The sequence below is a fragment of the Oncorhynchus keta genome, chromosome 20 (assembly GCF_023373465.1).
Source record: "Oncorhynchus keta strain PuntledgeMale-10-30-2019 chromosome 20, Oket_V2, whole genome shotgun sequence".
Taxonomy (NCBI): domain Eukaryota; kingdom Metazoa; phylum Chordata; class Actinopteri; order Salmoniformes; family Salmonidae; genus Oncorhynchus; species Oncorhynchus keta.
Genome location: NC_068440.1, coordinates 10942256 through 10962587, shown reverse-complemented (window position 1 = coordinate 10962587; position 20332 = coordinate 10942256). Strand labels below are relative to the sequence as shown.

Genomic DNA, 20332 nt, shown 5'->3' with positions numbered 1-20332 from the left:
TTATGGGTATGCTTGTCATCGGCAAGTACTTGGCCTTTTTGGGGGATAAAAATAAACGTAATAGAGCAAAATCCTGGAGGAAATCCTGGTTGTCTGCTTTCCAACAAACACTGAGAGACAAATACACCTTTCAGCAGGACAATAACCTAAAACAGGCCAAATATACACAGGAATTGCTTACCAAGATGACATTGAATGTTCCTGAGTGGCCTAGTTACAGTTTTGACTTAAATCGGCTTGAACATCTATGATAAGACTTGAGAATGGCTGTCTAGCAATGATTAACAACCAACTTGACAGTGCTTGACACATTTTGTATAGAATAATGGGCAAATATTGTACAATCCAGGTTTGCAAAGCTTTTCGAGACATACCCAGAAAGGTGATTCCAACATGTATTGACTCAGGGGGTTGAATACTTATCTAATAAAGATAAATTAGCGTTTCATTTTCGATTAATAAAACTATCTATCATTTTTGTGTAGATCATTGACCCCTCAAAAATTACATTTCATAACTTTTAATCCCACTTTGTAACACAGCAAAATGTGAAAAGTCTAGGGATGTAAATACTTCCTGAAGGAACTGTAAGTGGTTGGATTTATAGTTGTCCCAGTTTACATGATGTAGGTAGTCTTCATGTACTGTATTTTATTCCCTACTCTGACTGGCATTAGCCCCCACTCTAAATGCAAGTTGTGAGGGCTGGATGTCTTGCTGTAAAATCAAATCAAATCACATTTATTTATATAGCAGAAACCCAGCCTAAAACCCCAAACAGCAAGCAATGCAGGTGTAGAAGCACAGTGGCTAGGAAAAACTCCCTAGAAAGGCCAAAACCTAGGAAGAAACCTAGAGAGGAACCAGGCTATGTGGGGTGGCCAGTCCTCTTCTGGCTGTGCCAGGTGGAGATTATAACAGAACATGGCCAAGATGTTCAAATGTTCATAAATGACCAGCATGGTCAAATAATAATAATCACAGGCAGAACAGTTGAAACTGGAGCAGCAGCACGGCCAGGTGGACTGGGGACAGCAAGGAGTCATCATGTCAGGTAGTCCTGAGGCATGGTCCTAGGGCTCAGGTCCTCAGAGAGAGAGAAATAAAGAGAGAATTAGAGAGAGCATACTTAAATTCACACAGGACACCGGATAGGACAGGAGAAGTACTCCAGATATAACAAACTGACCCTAGCCCCCCCAAACTGACCCTAAATTGGCTTCCAACAGAGATTGAATATCACATTGCAAACCCCCATAATGTGACGCGTTAAGAAATAGAATGAGGCTGTCTGTACACCTTCGTAACTCAAAGGAAGGAAACCGAAAGAGAAATGTACTCTGCTGGAGTTTAAACAACACAGTAAAGTGTCAAATGACAAGGGATTCGGTTAAAAATGACACTGAAAAGAGTGAAATGGCAATTTGAGTTACATTTAAGAAACCCACTGAGAGTTGGATATTTAATCCATTTAGTGTCGTTATAACTCCAAAAATATAAAAACCATGACCAAAGTTCTTTTAACACAAAATGAGGATAGGAAAATATAAACCCCAAAATAGAGTTAAACACATAATCAAATTGAAATATGCCTTTGGCCTAGTGTCAGCCAATGCACAACAGAACATGCCCAGCCCTTCTGAAGTGAGTAGACCGGCCAGCTGAGCATTCCCATAGCTTAGCCACATCAAGGGTTTTATAACAGCAGAAATAGCATGCTATCATATCGCCGCAGTCCCACGCTACTGCCTCTGAAATATTCCGTCCCTTGTGTCCCTAAAAGCCTTTCGTTGTCGTGTTATTTTTCTAAGTAACCATGTGCGCTGTGCGTTCATCTGCATAGGAATGGCACATTCGCTTCAGAGACATGGTTCCTCCTATACAACTTCTGAACGTGCCGTTGCTTTGTTGCGCCGTGGTTGCCATAAGTAAGATTATTTTTTTGTGCTGTTGCTAACGTCCCTCGCTGGGCCATGACAAGGAGCAAGTTGCAACCACCCTCCAATTGAACAAGTTCTCCTCCTCCAAGGCAAGCATGGCAACGTGGAGCAGTGAGTGAAGTGAGGAAATTACTTGTGTAATTGGGAACCCAATGTTGTCATTGGGTTCTTTTATACATGCTATGACCTGATGTTGTGCTTCAGTATTCCCGCTCTTGTTGGTTACAGTAGTGTGCAGTAACTACCTGTCCTGTAGTTGTCATCTTACATCCATTCACATGTATTTGGGTCATATTTAGCGATTATCATTATGAAGTCCTCTCCTATAAAAGAAACGGCTGAAAACAGGAGCCAGGCAGTAGCGTTTTTGCTCCAGGCTCCTGTATTACTAATGCCATCACTGGAGCGTCCTTATTAATCCATTTGATTCAGTGGGGCCACGCTATAGCCAGATGCTGCAAGGCTATTGAGTCACAATGGAGCACGGAGCAGCCCCTCCCCCCACAACCCATACTCCTCTACTCTCTCTCTCAATTCAATTCAATTCAATTCAAGGGCTTTATTGGCATGGGAAACATGTGTTAACATTGCCAAAGCAAGTGAAGTAGACAACATACAAAGTGAATATATAAAGTGAAAAACAACAAAAATTAACAGTAAACATTACACATACAACAGTTTCAAAACAGTAAAGACATTACAAATGTCATATTATATATATATATATATATACACAATGTACAAATAATTAAAGGACACAAGATAAAATAAATAAGCATAAATATGGGTTGTATTTACAATGGTGTTTGTTCTTCACTGGTTGCCCTTTTCTCGTGGCAACAGGTCACAAATCTTGCTGCTGTGATGGCACACTGTGGAATTTCACCCAGTAGGTATGGGAGTTTTTCAAAATTGGATATGTTTTCGAATTCTTTGTGGATCTGTGTGATCTGGGGGAAATATGTCTCTCTAATATGGTCATACATTGGGCAGGAGGTTAGGAAGTGCAGCTCAGTTTCCACCTCATTTTGTGGGCAGTGAGCACATAGCCTGTCTTCTCTTGAGAGCCATGTCTGCCTACGGCGGCCTTTCTCAATAGCAAGGCTATGCTCACTGAGTCTGTACATAGTCAAAGCTTTCCTTAATTTTGGGTCAGTCACAGTGGTCAGGTATTCTGCCGCTGTGTACTCTCTGTGTAGGGCCAAATAGCATTCTAGTTTGCTCTGTTTTTTTGTTAATTCTTTCCAATGTGTTAAGTAATTATCTTTTTGTTTTCTCATGATTTGGTTGGGTCTAATTGTGCTGTTGTCCTGGGGCTCTGTAGGGTGTGTTTGTGTTTGTGAACAGAGCCCCAGGACCAGTTTGCTTAGGGACTCTTCTCCAGGTTCATCTCTCTGTTTGTGATGGCTTTGTTATGGAAGGTTTGTGAATCGCTTCCTTTTAGGTGGTTGTAGAATTTAATGGCTCTTTTCTGGATTTTGATAATTAGTGGGTATCGGCCTAATTCTGCTCTGCATGCATTATTTGGTGTTTTACGTTGTACACGGAGGATATTTTTGCAGAATTCTGCGTGCAGAGTCTCAATTTGGTGTTTGTCCCATTTTGTGAAGTCTTGGTTGGTGAGCGGACCCCAGACCTCACAACCATAAAGGGCAATGGGCTCTATGACTGATTCAAGTATTTTTAGCCAAATCCTAATTGGTATGTTGAAATTTATGTTTCTTTTGATGGCATAGAATGCCCTTCTTGCCTTGTCTCTCTCTCCCTCCCTTCTAACAGAGGAATCAGGTGATAGGGATCTTCTACACAGTCACATCTGCTCAACCATATAACCTTTAAACTGTTAATCCCTCTGCTTAAACAGGGCTACTGGCAAGAACACTCCTCTAATACAAAATGGATGGGGTGCTAAATGAATTGAATCCTCGTTACGAGTGCACAGTAGTAAAGATGGAGCCATGCTTCACGTTCGTAATCATGTATAATTAAATTTGAATACTTAATTCAGTCCTAATGGGTAATATGATAAAAATGCAATTCTGCCCCTAGGGACGCAAATCAGTAGTTAAAAGGAAAGTGATGAAAGACAAAGGGAATTCGGTGTAAATTATTTATTTAACTTATGCATACATTAGTAATTTATCAATTGCTGTAAATAAAATCTATTTATGTAGATTGCTTGAGACATTTGAACCACTTTTCACCTCTTTCTGGCAGAGTTGCTATATGCTGGTCTTTGGCTTAGTTCAGTTTACAAAGCAGTGGTATAGATCTCTTTCGTTATCAACATTAGGCCTACTGTATTGCATGTTGTCATGTGCACCAAAGCCATATAATTGCTGCTTAAGGGACACACATAATCAAATAAACTGATAAACCGCAATCACACATGAGTGATTGTAACCGTATGTGAGGTGAGCCTGGTGTAATGGAGCGATGTTTGTCCTGTCCTCGATGCACTGTGCATGTTAATATCAACTCAGTGACCTATGAATCACATTTTGGCAGTCAGCCAATGACATGGCGAGAAATACTGACCATGTGACTAAACCAGGACATGACACTAAAAACATTGATTTCCACCCTATTTTGGTATGAAATAGTGCAGTGCAACTAACCCATCTTCAAATCTCCAAATGTAACATCTTTGTGCTCTGAAAACCTTTCAGAAGCTTTCATCATCTCTCTCTCATTAAATCATTGATCCTCTTGTTGTGAGATTAACCTGTGCACCTTTTGGAAGAGAGACAGAAGAACTGTTAAAATCATCTTCCCACCTGATTAGAAGTGCAACAAACACTACAGAGACCCAACATGACGCCTGCGATTATAATCCCATTATAGAATTTCTCCTCGGAAGCTGATCAGAGTTAACGAGCATGTTCTCTTGCTGGCTTCCGCTGAGTCACTCACACGCAGGCTTTGGTAGACCACAGAACCCCAATTAACCGAAACAACCGAGGAATTCTGAGCACAAGCAAGAGACCATGCTACATGACAAAAAAATAGAAGTGCATTTAATAAAGCGAAGCAGTTAGTCACTTGATATCCTTGCAATCAAAGTGGTCTGTGAGTTTTAGTTGTCAGGAATCCAGCTTGGCAAATGAATCAGTTTGATTGCAGAATGTTAACATTTTGAATCTGTCCCTGGAATAGTATTGCTCAGCTCAGGACACAGAGGGAAAGAGGACATAACGCGCTCAGAGTAAGATCGCCTTTTGCATTCGGTCTCTGAGAAGACCAACAACTACAATACTAGGTTTCTGACTGGGGGAAATCTTGTGGCTTTTCAAGGTCATTGGACTGGACTGCACAGTTGTCAATAACTGAAGCTAACCGAAATAGAGAAATCCCAGGCATCTTCTCCATGTATGCATTTCAGACTGAAATAATGCTCCTCAGACAATGTTTCCACGCAAACATTCTCATTCCATTTGTCCATTATAAAAAAGCATTTCATACTTATACATATTTACAGTGCAAAGCATTTTGCAATGAAACCTAATCGACCTCTGGCGGATAATACATGTAAATACATGAACAGCATGACTTTCCTTGGGGGTGTCAGTGTCACCGAGGCCGGGCACCCCCACTCTAGCCTTGTTTATGCCTCTCAGTCTGAGTCACCCCCAATCCACAAACCAGGATTAAGCTCTGCTCTGCTTCCACAGCCCAGACGCCCATCCCTCCATCCACAGAGTGGACCACAGAGCCTTTGACAAAGGGAACAAAAACGAATGCCCAGAATCATAATATGAGGTCAAGGTCCATCTAACCTATTCAAACCAGCAAGGAAATAGCCGTGCTAATAAAATAATTCTGTCATGACTTGCTCAGCTTAATTTGACTAGTATACGGTATGGAAACAAGGATCAAGATAGAACAGTGTAAAATAAGCAGTAAAGCCTAAAAGTTTTGTGCTTCAACACTGGCAAGCAATGACAACAAAAACGTGACAGAACATTTACTGAAGGTACTCCATGCCCCTAGTGCTCTTTCTTATTGTCTTTGTTTGGAGAGAAGCCAGCATGCTTTTCAGCTGTGTTGGCGACAGAGTCACTGGTCCCCCAGCCTATAGTCCCGTGGCGGTGTTGGGGGCCTCTCCATTGTTTTCTTTTCGGAGCGGCGGTTTAGTGACTGCGTCTGCAGCTCCTTCACCTCCTCCAGCACCTCCTTAGCCTGACGCCAGGAGGAGACGGCTTCCTGCAGAAGACGCTCCGCCTCTGCCCGTCTACTCTCCAAATCACAGTCACTGATAAGTGAGTGTGCACTCTTACTATGGGGCGAGTCATTACCCTTCAGACGGAGCGAGTCAGCACCCTTCAGACGGGGCGAGTCAGCACCCTTCAGACGGGGCGAGTCAGCACCCTTCGGACAAGTTGAGCCGATACTCTTCAGACTCTGAGAATTCTTGCCAATTATATTTAGCGAGTCCTTACCCCTCAGAACAGGAGAATCGGTATCCTTGATGCGAGGCGAGACAGAATCCTTCAGACTAGATGAGTCAAAACTTTTTGAAAACGGTGAACCAATGTTCTTGAGACGTGGGGATTCAGAACCCTTCAGACTTGGCGAGTGTGTTTCCATGAAACGGGAAGAATCAGTAACCCTGAGACGGGGAGAGTCAGTAACCCTGAGACGGGGAGAGTCCTTACCCCTCAAATTAGGAGAGTCATCACTCTTTGAATGGGGTGAGTCTGTACCTTTTGAGCGGGACTTCTTGCCCTTCATACGAGGCGAGTCTTTCCCCTTCAAACGAGGCGAGTCTTTTACCCTCAAACGTGGGGAGTCACTATTCTTACTGCGAGGTGAGCCTGAGGCCCTGGAGTGAGGAGACTCAGACCCTCTCAGATGGTGCAAGCGAGGCGAGTCAATGCCCTTCAGATAGGGCGAGTCAATTCCCTTTGCATGTTGCAGTTCCTCCAATCGCATTTCTTCCAGCAGTTCCTGAGCCCTCTGCATTTTCTGGGCGATAAGACTTTGCAGTTGTCCAACAGGCTGGACAGGTTCATCTGTGGGGCGAGGGCGAAGGACACCTCTGACTGGCCGTGAGGAAAGGACCTCGTCCATGGAGGCACAGCGGCTCCTACCCTGGGCACTGAACCTCTTCCCTGGTTGAGGGGTGTGGGATTGAGCCTCAAGATGGTGCGCCCGGCCCCAGGAGAGCTCGCTCCCGCGGGGCAGGCTGCCCGTCTTGGGTACCCTTGGGTCCCTTGTGGTGACACAGAGTTTGGAGACATCTGTGCCAGAACGCTGACGACCTGTGGTCCGTTTGTCTAGGTCAACCCGGAAGTTATTTTCCCAGAAGCCTTCTTCCTCATCATCTGGGGTGGAGCCATCTTCCTCGTGGACGAGGTCAAGGGTCAACATTCCGTCTGAAGAGGTGGATGCCTAGGGAGAGCACAAGAAAGTTTAGCATTCAATGAAACAGACCAGGATAAATCCTTACATTACAAACAGTACAAATTCGTATTTGCCTTTCACAAATAAAATATTGACTTGGAACTAAAATGTCAGTGTTAGCCAAGGTAGCAACACCCACCACAGCCATGAGGTGTCCCCGGGTGGGCAAACGCCGTGCATGGGGAATCTTGACACGATCACGTGTAGGGTGCACCAGGACACTGTCCTCTTCAATTGTGACCTATGGAGACAATCAGAAATAGATTCTTTTTTTAACATTCAGAATAACATAAATGTATATTTGTGGAGAGAAAGTTGGGAATGGATGAAAGAGTATAAGGTTATAGGAGCAACAAGTAACTTCTCCTTAGCATGAGCTGAAGATGTAATGTAGTGTGCATTAGAGCAGAGTACATTGTTGGGTGTTGGAATTCAACCTGCTGTGCGAAAGCAGGCACTTCACACTATGGTGGCTGCAGAGTTCATTCTCACTTCTCGACGATCTCTAAATACGGAAGATGGATTTTTCACCCTATAGTGTGTGATGGGGAGGGACTGTTTGATCGAGAGGCACGAGGAAAACCGGTGGGTGTCGGCAGGGACGGAGCGTTAACGAGGACTGTTCCCCACGGAGATGGGTGAGTCAGCGAGGAAACACTTTGATCTCTCATCCACGCCTGGGGAGATACCACTTACTTTCGCTTTTGTCTAAATTCACCAATTTTACATAGTGGGCCTAGCAACTGCAACGGCTAAATTTGTCTGGAAACTTTTTAAGGCTGGCAGTGGGGGCGTTTTGAGTGTCGGTGGTTTCATTTGAAATCATGAATGTTGCATGTGAGACATGATAATGAGAGAGAAAAATAAGGGAAGCTGTAGAAAGCTGGGGAGAAGTGAGAGCTGGCGACATAGCGACAGAGAAGGGGAGGAGAAGAGTGACTGACCTACCTCGTCAAAAATGCGGTTCTTGGCTTTGATGATGGCTGTATTGAGGGCATTGACCCACGACTCCTTCTCCTCGGGGCTAACGGCCAAAAACACAAGATTAGGCACCTGAGGAAAGGACAGAATCGATTGTGTGGTTGAAAGAAGAGAAAGGGATCCTCCCAATAGTCACCCTTCTTCCTACAGTAAGTGTGCACTTGCACACTCTCATCATGGATTTAAAAGCAATAAATGAGTGGAAGCATTGGCTTGGAGGGAGATTTGGAACGTAGCCAGTGTGTGAGAGATGGAATGGGGGACAGGAAGCTTAATGGGGCGGCTTTGCCTAAATCGCCAAGAAAAGGAGATTGCGCCTCACTAAATGTTAAAGATGGCTCTTATCTAAAGCAGGGTCTAAGCTGTAAACTGGAGGAAGAATCTCTGCAAAGCTTGACACAAATAGGTAAATTGAGAATCTGCCCTTAATCCAGTTACATCTTCTTGTGTATAATTAAAATCTTCTCTCAAACACACACTTCCCCCTTCCATTCCCGACACGTAGTTACAGAATATCACACTACGACAGTGAACAATGAAGTGAAATGAACCAGCAGCTGGTGCCGAGATCGAGAAGAACTGCAGTGGGTCAGAAGTGACAACTTCTGTGGGTGGAATCTCTATAGGATTTGGCCGTTATAGAGAATGCCTCTTCAGTGGTAATGGGATTCTGTGGATTATGTCTTTCTGGAGAAATCCACCAATCCCGGTCTGCGGTGGGGGTGTGTTAATGTTCAATCCAATGTGGCAACACAACCATATCATCTCCCAGCAAGAAAATTGAATAAATGCCATCAGCTAGACACATTTTTTTGCACCTCTCTTGAACAGACTATGCACACACAGTGGACTCTACCCACACACTGACACCCCAACACACACACACACTTTCACCACATACACTCAGTGGCCAGTTTATTAGGTACAACTATCTCGTACCGGGTCGGACACCCCGTTGCCTCCAGAACAGCCGGAATTCTTCAGGGCATTGAAACGTTGCTCAATTGGTATCAAGCGACCTAACGTGTGCCAGGAAAACATTCACCACACCGCGTTTATCCCAAAACGCTATTCATTTCCCCATAGGCTTTGTCCAATGAACCATGGCAGAGATAGTTTCTACAAAAAGACGGCATTATTATTTCTCTCTATTGAGATACAAAATATACAAAATATCGGTGTCTGTAGCCACTCTGTTATCTTTAACTCTGCATTGTTGGTAAAGGACCCGTAAGTAAGCATTTCACTGTTAGTCTACACCTGTTGTATAGGCAGCATGTGACAAATACAATTAAACTTCTAAGTGTATTTTCAGTGTATTTTCAGCTAAAATTGACACCTGCAGTAAGGGCTTCTTACTGAGGCCTACGCACCCCAGGCCCTGTGCAGCCTCCCTGCCTGACTCCTTCACTTTCCCTGGGCAGAAGGACTCACCATATTCCCAGGCTGCTTGCAGCGAAGCAGGGTGAACCTGCTGTGGTTCTTCTTACTGCGACTCTTGGCCTTGCGCAGCTCCTCAGAGCGTTCGTAGTCAGCCAGGTCAAACAACTCCTGGACCTTCCTCTCATCCTTCACCTGGAAACACGCAGACAAAACAGGAAGTAGTTACAACTCAGGTCTATAGAGATGTGCAAGATGGCACTGGCAAATTAGCTTTGTCAATTTGTTTGAACCTTAAAACATCTGTCTACCACAGAAACACACATATGCACATACACACAAACACACACACACACACACGCTCAAACTCTCTCTCTCACACACACACACACACAGAACAACCTACTATGCATTACAGCAGGTCATCTTGAGTTTAACCCAAGGGTTAAAAGACTAATTATAAACTGGGTAGTTCCGGCCCTGAATGCTGATTGGCTGACAGCCGTGGTATATAAGATCGTATACCATAAGTATGACGAAACATTTATTTTTACTGCTCTAACTACATTGGTAACCAGTTTATAATAACAATAAAGCACTTCCGCGATGTGTCGTGCCTAAGAACAGCCCTTAGCTGTGGTATATTGGCCATATACCCCCCCCCCCATGCCTTATTGCTTAATTACCACTCTTTGTTCCATCAGCCATCAACAGCACAGAGACACACCACGGTGCCTGGGTGAAAATCAGCCACTTCTCACATTCGTATCATCCATTATGTTATTGAGGTTTCAAATGAAATGTTCTGAAATACCAGGCCTTAAATGCGTATACAGAAGCTCTTCTGTAGGTGTAACAAAGGTCTTTTTAAGTCCAAATGTCTATACAAAAAAAATCCATTACATGCCTGACATCTTAATGTTACTATGTCATGATCATGCTTTTACACAGAGCATTGAAAGATGTGTTCATTTCCAAACCCTGCTTCCCAATACCGTCAAAAAGCAATAGCCAGACAAATTGGTAGAAAAATGTAGTCTTGGAGCGTGTGTTCCTGTGTTACTCCCCTGCCTCCCATTATTGGTCTCGTGGCCCCGCAGCAAAGTGTCTGTTTAAACACAGATCAATTGTAATCAACAGCGCTGGGGCAGAGACATCGACCCCTCCACTGACAACCTCATGGGTGGTGGGACCTCCCAGAGAGCCCCATTAGATTCTACATACCAACGGGGTCAATGGGGGTCAAGGCAGGTGTGTGTGTGTTTGGTGGTGTTGGGGGTTGGTTCTTGACATGGGTACAAGCCTGTGTGTAGGCCTCTTGTGAGAACTAAGAAAAAGAAAAATAAGGTTGAACGTCATTGGAATACATAGCAATGGTGTGTGTGGGTGGATGTGAGTGTGTTTTTGGAAGGGGCAGGGGTCTTTCCACTTTCATCTTGATGCATAGAGATTTTACACAGCAACAGAGCACTGCATCAGAGGAATCTGCCAACGTTCGAACGAGACACGGAGCAACTGAGAGCTTCTGTGATCAAAGAAACCACCACATACGGTATCATTATATAATGTGTCGCAGCCTAGTATCAACCACTATTAATCCACTAGCAGCCTGAAATGCACTTGTTAGGGCTACATTTGGCCATTTGTGTTTTTTAATTTCATTGAGGAACTCTATTATGCCTAGCGATATACAGTATACTGGATGAGCACAATACATAGTGTCAAATTTCTTCATGACAAAACATTGATCCAAACTGTATCCCACCCGCATGCTGCTACCTTTTCGTTAGCCACCCAAACTGCCTTTAAAATGTAAAAGTTAAGCATGAACCGTGTGTGTGTGCGCGCATGTGTGTGTGTGTGTGTGTGTGTGCGTGCGTGCGTGCGTGCATGCGTGTCTGTGTGCATGCGTGTGTGTGCGTGCGTGTGTGTGTGTGTGTGCGTGCGAGAGAGAGAGAGACAGAGAGAGACTCTAATATGGGGAAAAAGAAACCCTGAGGATCCATTCTGGAACCCCACCCTCCCATCGATATTTCCCTCCGCTCCTGCTCCCTATATGGAAAAGCAGAGTTGGGGTAGTCAGTGGGGGTTAAATGCTGCACTGAATCACTGAGAATAGCCCAGTAACATACAGCTCTGAAACGCAAAGATACCGAAAGTCTATAATAGCCGGCGGTAGCCCATCCAACAGTAGAATGCAAGGGGAAACCCTAGAGCGAATGGAAAGGCGATGTCCCTTTGGTCACACTCCAAAATCTGGTGGACATGCCTGTAATACCCTGTAATCAAGCACGAAAGGATTTTATATAAACCAGGTTGGAATTAAAAGGAGAAATGGATTAAAAGCATCTTTTCAATCACTCTGGAAAATGTAATGTAGTTTAGAGCTGGGGAGTTGAAAGAGGCAGGTTTATTTATAATGTAATACTACATATACATATAATATTCTCAGAACTGGCCAGTAGGTTTTCCTGAAATAACTAGCATAACAAGTGTGAAAAGTTAAACCACCAGGCCTCCCTGCACCAATCATATAGCTTTGTTACATCGACCACATGATATGCTTGACAACCAGTCACAATCATATCATATCATATCCATATCATATCATATGCATATCATATCATATCCGATTACATACGAGTTTCCACCAATAACCCAGTTCTCCACTGATCACATTGATCCGTCGGACCAGCAACAACACTTGTCTTGTCCTTGACCAATGTCAGAGGTGTGTTAGTCCAATTCCATGCTAAGCTCCCCCAGTCAGAGGGTTTCTCTATCAACCACTACTAAACTTGATCACACATTCGCCTTCTGTCACAGATGTAGAGCCAATCACATTGCAGTATCTGTAAGCTACATCAATCGCAAAGATCTTGACCAACTACAAAACACCTTGTCCAACTGTCACCACATTTCTTCAAAGTAGGGCCTAAAATCTTACCCCAAGTACCCCTTGGCCTAGGTCATACGGTATCCGACGAATACAAGCTTCCCTCACTCTCTCTCTCTCACTAAATCCTGTTTTGTTTGAGTGTCCTCTTTCATATGCCGTGCAAGTCACCACTGAAAACCATGAAAACTCTATATATACAGTACATGAACATAGACGGAAATCCCGTCAATTATTCACATAGATCATAGATTGAGTGCTCGTGTTGAAGCACTTTGAACATTCTACAGGAGCATCTCTCTGTCTGCACGTGCCGAGACTACAGAAGAGAACAGAGAGAAAGGTATATGATGTGCGTAATCTGCAGCCAATAGCACAGCTGTAAGATAAGAACAGAGCGATACGCAGGGTTGATGTCGTCGGAGCAGAGAACACGCACCTCCTTAACCTGCTCTCTCAGCACACAGACACACATCTCATGCTCAACTACGACAACATACGCTGCTGTACACTTCACACACCAACAGCAGCCTTCTATGGACGAGCAGACCTCTCTGTAACCCACGCGTCTACGCAGTTCCTGTGCTGTGTAATACACGTTCTTATGGCAGCACGTCTGTGTGGCCAATTGAGTCTCTCCGAGCTATGGTTCTGCAGGCTATTATGGGAAGATGATACAAAATTATTAAAAATCCTGCGTTGAGCAGTAGCTGAGTGGGCATAATGTGAAAAATACACCGCAGTTAACAGGCTCTTTGAGATGATGAAACCTTTAATGATATCTTGAAATTTAAACACAGAAATACTGGAGCTGTTCTCTGAGTAGTTTCCCCTGACACTGCAAAGTAACAGGGAGGTGATGAAATTCAATAGTCTTAAAATACACTAAGTGTACAAAACATTAGAAACACCTTCCTAATATTGAGTTGCACCCCCTTTTGCCCTCAGAACAGCCTCAATTCATTGGGGCATGGACTCTACAAGGTGTCGAAAGCATTCCACAGGGATGCTGGCCCATGTTGACTCCAATGCTTCCCACAGTTGTGTCAAGTTGGCTGGATGTCCTTTGGGTGGTAGACCATTGTTGATACACACAGAAAACTGCTGAGTGTGAAAAACCCAGTTATTGACATACACAAACCGGTGTGCCTGGCACCTAATACCATACCCCATTCAAAAGCACTTAAATATTTTGTCTCTCCCGTTCACCCTCTGAATGGCACACACACACACAATCCATGTCTCAATTGTCTCAAGGCTTAAAAATAATTATTTATCCTGTCTCCTCCCCTTCATCTACACTGATTGAAGTGGATTTAACAAGTGACATCAATAAGGGATAATGCTTTCACCTGGATTCACCTGGTCAGTCTATGTCATGTCGTGTTCCTAATGTTTGTACACTCAGTATACACTACAAGTCAAAAGTTTTATACCCCCGACTGATCCAAGGGTTTTTATTTATGTGTACTATTTTCTACATTGTAGAATAATAGTGAAGACATCAGAACTATGAAATAACACATATGGAATCATGTAGTAACCAAAAAAGTGTTAAACAAATCTAGATATATTTTATACTTGAGATTCTTCAAATAGCCACCCTTTGTCTTGATGACAGCTTTGCAAACTCTTGGCATTCTTTCAACCAGCTTCACCTGGAATGCTTTTCCAACAGTCTTGAAGGAGTTCCCACATATGCTGAGCACTTGTTGGATGCTTTTCCTTCACTTTGCGGTCCGACTCATCCCAAACCATCTCAATTTGGTTGAGGTCGGGGGATTGTGGAGGCCAGGTCATCTGATGCAGCACTCAATCACTCTCCTTCTTGGTAAAAATAGCCCTTACACAGCCTGGAGGTGTGTTGAGTCATTGTCCTGCTGAAAAACAAATTATAGTCCCACTAAGCCCAAACCAGATGGGATGGCGTATTGCTGCAGAATACTGTGGTAGCCATGCTGGTAAGAATTCTAAATAAATCACAGACAGTGTCACCAGCAAAGCACCCCCACACCATTACACCTCCTCCTCCATGCTTTACGATGGGAAATACACATGCGGAGATCATCCGTTCACCCACACCGCATCTCACAAAGACACGGCGGTTGGAACCAAAAATGTCCCATTTGTTTCTTGGCCCAAGTAAGTCTCTGCTTCTTATTGGGGTCCTTTAGTAGTGGTTTCTTTGCAGCAATTCGACAATGACGTCCTGATTCACAGTCTCCTCTGAACAGTTGATGTCGAGATGTGTCTGTTACTTGATCTCTGTGAAGCATTTATTTGGGCTGCAATTTCTGAGGTTGGTAACTCTAATGAACTTATCCTTTGCACCAGAGGTAACTCTGGGTCTCCTATTCCTGTGGCAGTCCTCATGAGAGCCAGTTTCATCATAACGCTTGATGGTTTTTGCGACTGCACTTGAAGAAACTTTCAGAGTTTTTTAAATGTTCCGTATTGACTGACCCTCATGTCTTAAAGTAATGATGGACTGTCATTTCTCTTTGGTTATTTGAACTGTTCTTGCCATAATATGGACTTGGTCTTTCACCAAATAGGGCTATCTTCTGTATACCCCTCCTACCTTGTCACAACACAACTTATTGGCTAAAATGCATTAAGAAGGAAAGAAATTCCACAAATTAACTTTTAAGAACGCACACCTGTTAATTGACATTCATTCCAGGTGACTACCTCATGAAGTTGGTTGGGAGAATGCCAAGAGTGTGCAAAGCTGTCATCAAGGCAACAGGTGGCTATTTGAAGAATCTCAAATATAAAATATATTTAGATTTGTTTAACACTTTTTTGGTTACCACGTGATCCATGTGTTATTTCATAGTTTTGATGTCTTCACTATTATTCTACAATCTAAAAAATAGTAAAAAATAAAGAAAAACCCTTGAATGAGTAGGTGTTCTAAAACTTTTAACCGGTAGTGTATATTTGTGTTCTGTGCCGGGTCGGTCTCGTGGTAGAGTTGGTTGCTGACCTCCAGACTATATCCCCTCCTGCGGCAGGAGTTCAACCCAGTTTACGCCTTAGTTCTCTCTGTAAACTTCCCTCTAAACACAGTATCACCCCTACAATCAAACATTTAAAAAATTGACAAGAGAACAGATAGATACATGTTTGTATTAGTGGTCAAATGATTAAGTAAGTTTGAATCTGGGGAAGTACAGAGTAATGTCACCAGCTGTTAACGTCTCAGAGTCCCAGTTGCATGGCTGCAAATCCTCTTATGAGAACCTCTGACACATCGAACCGGTGCCCCGTGTGAAGATGCTTCGAGGTAATAGAACAGTATACCTGCTTACTGTGCTTCCCCCGAGCTTATGTAGCTAATCTTATGAGGCAGCAGACAATTGGCCAGCTTGCACACTCATGCCACAATTCAATCAATTGCAGATAAAGTTAAACTACAATGATGGTTGTTTTAACGCAAGTGTTTACCGCATTTAAGCAAATACTGTACGCTTGAGTTGTACAGCAAGTTGTACGCTTGACTATGTTGATTCAAAACCACACCTGCTTTGAAATACAGTATAACGTGTTGGACTGAACTCACAGTATGAGTGTCCTCCATCTGTGATTAATAGAAATTATTGGGGCAATTAATTCGGTGATTATGGTTCAAACATGTCATTTGTGCTGTAACTTCGCTAACAAAGTGATAGCACTCAAAGTCGATAAGCCATTAAATCAAACTCAAAGAGGGCACTCTATAGGAAAATGAAAAGATTATTCCGGGCCCCAAGAGGCCGTACAGCTGTAGTTACGCTGAGTGTCAGAGATACAAAAGCCTTAGTGTTCATCTTAGCCTTCTGGCCCACTTCATGAACAGCGTGCTTGTCTTTTCAAAGTTCACATTTGAATAATGCACCACCATTAACCGTGGTTATTAAGAAGTTGCAGCGGAGCACATGACACGCAGGTCAAACAGCACTGAGGGAGCCGTTACCTTCACCTGATAAATAGCTAGCATGCCACTTACCAATTACCCTAATATAAAAATATCTCCTTATCAAAAATATAATTGTATTAAGTGTAAAAGGAGCCATCGATGCATTACATAACAGAGCTAAAACATCCAAGAAATTAGAGCGCATGTGTGAGACACGATAAAGAGACCAAAAAAGGGAGAGAACGTGAACAACACTGAATTGATGCATCCCGTACCACAGGTGAGGATTGTGATGGCATTACACAGCGACTGAACCTCAGCTTCAGCCTGTCTGTGTGTATAGGGTAGGGTTGAGGGGTGGGGGCATTTGGGGTGCTTGGGGATCCTCAGGCACAGCGAGAGGCGCAGCTGCGTCAGCCGTGGTCCTATGGGATTCTGACACGTGTTTGTTGCTCATCCAGCAGGCTGTAAGGGAGTAGGGTCACAGAAGAAGAAAAAAACGTTGATTTTTATCAGGGAAACTGGCATTGCATGCAGCTGGAGTCCTCAGTCCCCGCTCTCTCCATTCAAGGGAAGCCTGTGAGTACCCTGCTGGAGCCTTGTCCCCGGTCTTATTCGGGGTTCTGGAATGGACAGCAGGAGCACTCAAAACTCAGTCAGGCCTCTGGGGCTTGAAGATAAGGCGAGAGAGGCATTGCATGTGACTGAATCGTCAAGTGAACCTGCAACGGTGTCATTGGTCTGTTTGTTTCATTAGCAAGCGTGACACCTACATCCACAACTGAACCAGATACCCATTTTATGAACAAGGTTAGCCTTAACTGAACCTGAACTGAACCAAGTGCATGTCTGCGAGTTATTATCTTTAAATGTTTGTCTGTCATGAGACTTTCTGAGAATCCCATAGAGGAATAATTTAAAGGGCATTATTCCACTTTCAGAAAGACCTGTGCCCTCTCAGCTGTCAGTAGCGTTTATCTCCATGATTACTGCTTGGGGGGAGTATTGAAACAGTGATATCAAACAGAATCTGACCTCAAAAACAAAGAAGACAGAAAAGAATAGAGAATACAGAGATGGATGGCTGATTCTGTCCATGCCCTATAGTGTGGTCATTATCAACAACAAAAAGATATCAGTGCTACTCCCCAGAACGAAAGGGTGTGAATTCGCTACATTTCAAGGTTTAACGCTGAGGCCATTTGATCTCGAAACTTGTACTGATAAATGAAGCTGTCCACTGGAACCTTTCATGTGATAAAAGCACTTGGACATAAGCCATTACTTTTGGTCAAACAAAATTGTTATTTTTCTATTCCATGGCCAAAAACCTGTTGTATTGTAATGGACAGTGTTCTAAATCTGCCCAACAATTATACTGTGTCACCATCCGCCACCAATGTCCGTAGTAGTACCCACTAGGCACACACTGGTTGAATCCACGTTGTTTCCAGGTCATTTCAATGAAATTATGTTGAACCAACATGGAATAGATGTTGAATTGACGCCTGTGCCCAGTGGGCATTTTGTTGACCTCAGAAGGTGGGAACGTTTGCATCAGTGAAAGTAATCTGAATTCAGCAGATCATTTTTTTGTTGTGCTTGCATGGGGACTTGTGCTTAGATTTGACAATTTATCCTATTTATTTTCAACAGCTAAGGAACTTCAATCAATTCCATTGTCCCCTTCCCATGGCCTTGATTTCCAGACTTCTAACAACATCTGTATATTCAAAACCAAGGGGGACTCCTGGTGAAATGTGTTGCTGGAAACAACAGAGCAAGAGCAGAGAGCTCAGGTGTAGCTTACATTAAAAGGTATTTCACATTTCACAAAACAGGTTCCTCAGATCTCTGAAACTTGAGGTGTCCTTCCACAGGCCAAAAAGTCCAAATCCATGTTTTCCTGTCAAAGCTGTCATCTAAATGATGCACCTTAAATGGGCTGTGTGGTATTTGTGGTTCATTGGTTTTCAACTGTGTGGTGCACAGACAGACACACACACAGAGCATCTCTACTGAGCAAGGGGAGCGAGCCTGCAACAAAGGAAACCTAAAATGTCTACGGCAGTACAGGCCCTACACACACACACACACACACACACACACACACACACACACACACACACACACACACACACACACACACACACACACACACACACACACACACACACACACACACACACACACACACACACACACAGGTAGCCAGGTTGTCTGTTTAACAATTTCAAGTACAGGTGCGCCCACTGTAGACACAATTATAGCCTTCACCAGTGGAGGCTGCTGAGGAGAGGATGGCTCATAATAATGGCTGGAATGGAGTCAATGGAATGACATCAAACACATGGAAACCACATAGGATGTGTTTGATACCATTCCATTGTCTCTATTCCAGTCATTATTATGAGCCATCCTCTCCTCAGCAGCCTCCACTGGCCTACACATAATATTGGAGCACAGGAGGTTGGTGGCACCTTAACTGGGAGGACGGGCTCGTGGTAATGGCTGGAGCCACACATGGTTTGATGCCATTCCATTTGCTCCGTCCCAGCCATTGTTATGAGCAGTCCTCCCCTCAGCAGCCTCCACTGTGGAGGTAAAAGAGAAGTGCATACCTCTTTCTCAGATATGTACAGATGGTCTCCTCTCAGTATCACGAATCGGGTTTTCCATATTTCCCTGAAAATCCCTTTGCCACAGAACTTGCGGATCCAGCCTACTTTGTCTGGCTGCGATGACAGCTGGTTGACATCTTGAGGACCCTGCATGTTAGAAGTGGAATAAACCCGTTAAAACCTAGTTTAGCTTAACAAGATGTTCGCGAGAGTACAGAGAAAAGACGAGTCCTTTCAAAGGCAAATGACTTTTCAATCTGAGCCTCAGTAAATCCACTCGGGCAACTATGAGTGTCCTCGCGTCTTTTCCCAAAAATCATAACGGTGCGCTCTTCTGTGCGTAAAATGTAAGTGCATGTCTTATAACATCCAGGGTGTGGCAAATAAAATATCTGAAAGCTACCAACCGATACAGCGCATCTGACAACACATTGTACTCTTCACTGGAAGATTGAATCCGCATGTTGAGGAAATCCGTGTAATGGCACACACGGAAATTAATAGGCTACATACAGATTGAATGTGGAACGCATAAGGACGTGCCAAACGACGTTTATTTAGGAATTGTATCCTATCAAATGTGTGATATAGACAATGTGTATGATATAGCGGCTAATGTGTGCTGTCGTGTCAAAGCGCGCATAATGCCCGATTATGGGCATATTGCCAGTTATATCCTAGAAAATGTATGGGCTAATGCAAAGATGCATGGCCAAAAACTTGCACCCAATACTTGGGGGAAAAAAGCTATATATCTCACCCGTTTGGCTAGATTGCTCTTCTTCATTATGACAGAATCACTTTTGTAGATGTGAGGCAGGGAGTTCCTACAGTTTGAAGTATTTTCCTTTCTTTCGGAGAAGATATATTTTTTAATTGCATAAACTGTCTATCCCTTTATTTTCTCCAAAATCTGTTTCAATAACGGTTTATATTATTAATTTCGATGACGCGGTCTGTTCGTGCACTGTCCGTTATTACGAGACGGTGGCATCGTCCCTCCACCTCGGTAGGTAGGCTACACTGATCTTAAACAAGCGGGCTGAAAGGGCATTCTCGTTATTAAAGTGCTCGACAGCTCCATCTATTGCGCTGTCGGCGTGATGTCACCAAGACCGAGGAAGCCAAAGAGCTCTTACAGTACGTTTGGGAAATAGAAGAGCAAGGGTCAGTTGAGAGTAATCAAACCCAAATCCATAACCTGCCCATA

At 43.6% G+C, this 20332-nt stretch overlaps 1 protein-coding gene across 1 annotated transcript; it reads right to left on the bottom strand.

Moving 5' to 3' along the window:
- Positions 1 to 4047: 4047 nt before the first annotated feature.
- On the bottom strand, positions 4048 to 20137 carry LOC118399374 (pleckstrin homology domain-containing family O member 1-A-like). The gene is made up of 6 exons (XM_035795413.2): positions 19883 to 20137; positions 19123 to 19269; positions 9759 to 9899; positions 8292 to 8396; positions 7483 to 7584; positions 4048 to 7331 (listed from the first exon to the last, which is right to left on the bottom strand). The coding sequence occupies exons 1-6, from the start codon at positions 19907 to 19909 to the stop codon at positions 5997 to 5999; spliced, it is 1857 nt and encodes a 618-aa protein (XP_035651306.1). The 5' UTR covers positions 19910 to 20137; the 3' UTR covers positions 4048 to 5996.
- Between the last annotated feature and the right edge of the window lie 195 nt (positions 20138 to 20332).

What these genes read in the sequence shown, in the direction of transcription:
- LOC118399374 (XM_035795413.2), bottom strand. Translation starts at nt 19,909, where the DNA reads ATGAAGAAGAGCAATCTAGCCAAACGG. An exon ending in TGTACATATCTGAGAAAGAG is followed by an intron (nt 9,900 to 19,122) that starts GTATGCACTTCT and finishes GCGTGTTTCCAG; the next exon opens with GTGAAGGATGAGAGGAAGGT. An exon ending in AGAACCGCATTTTTGACGAG is followed by an intron (nt 7,585 to 8,291) that starts GTAGGTCAGTCA and finishes TTGTCTCCATAG; the next exon opens with GTCACAATTGAAGAGGACAG.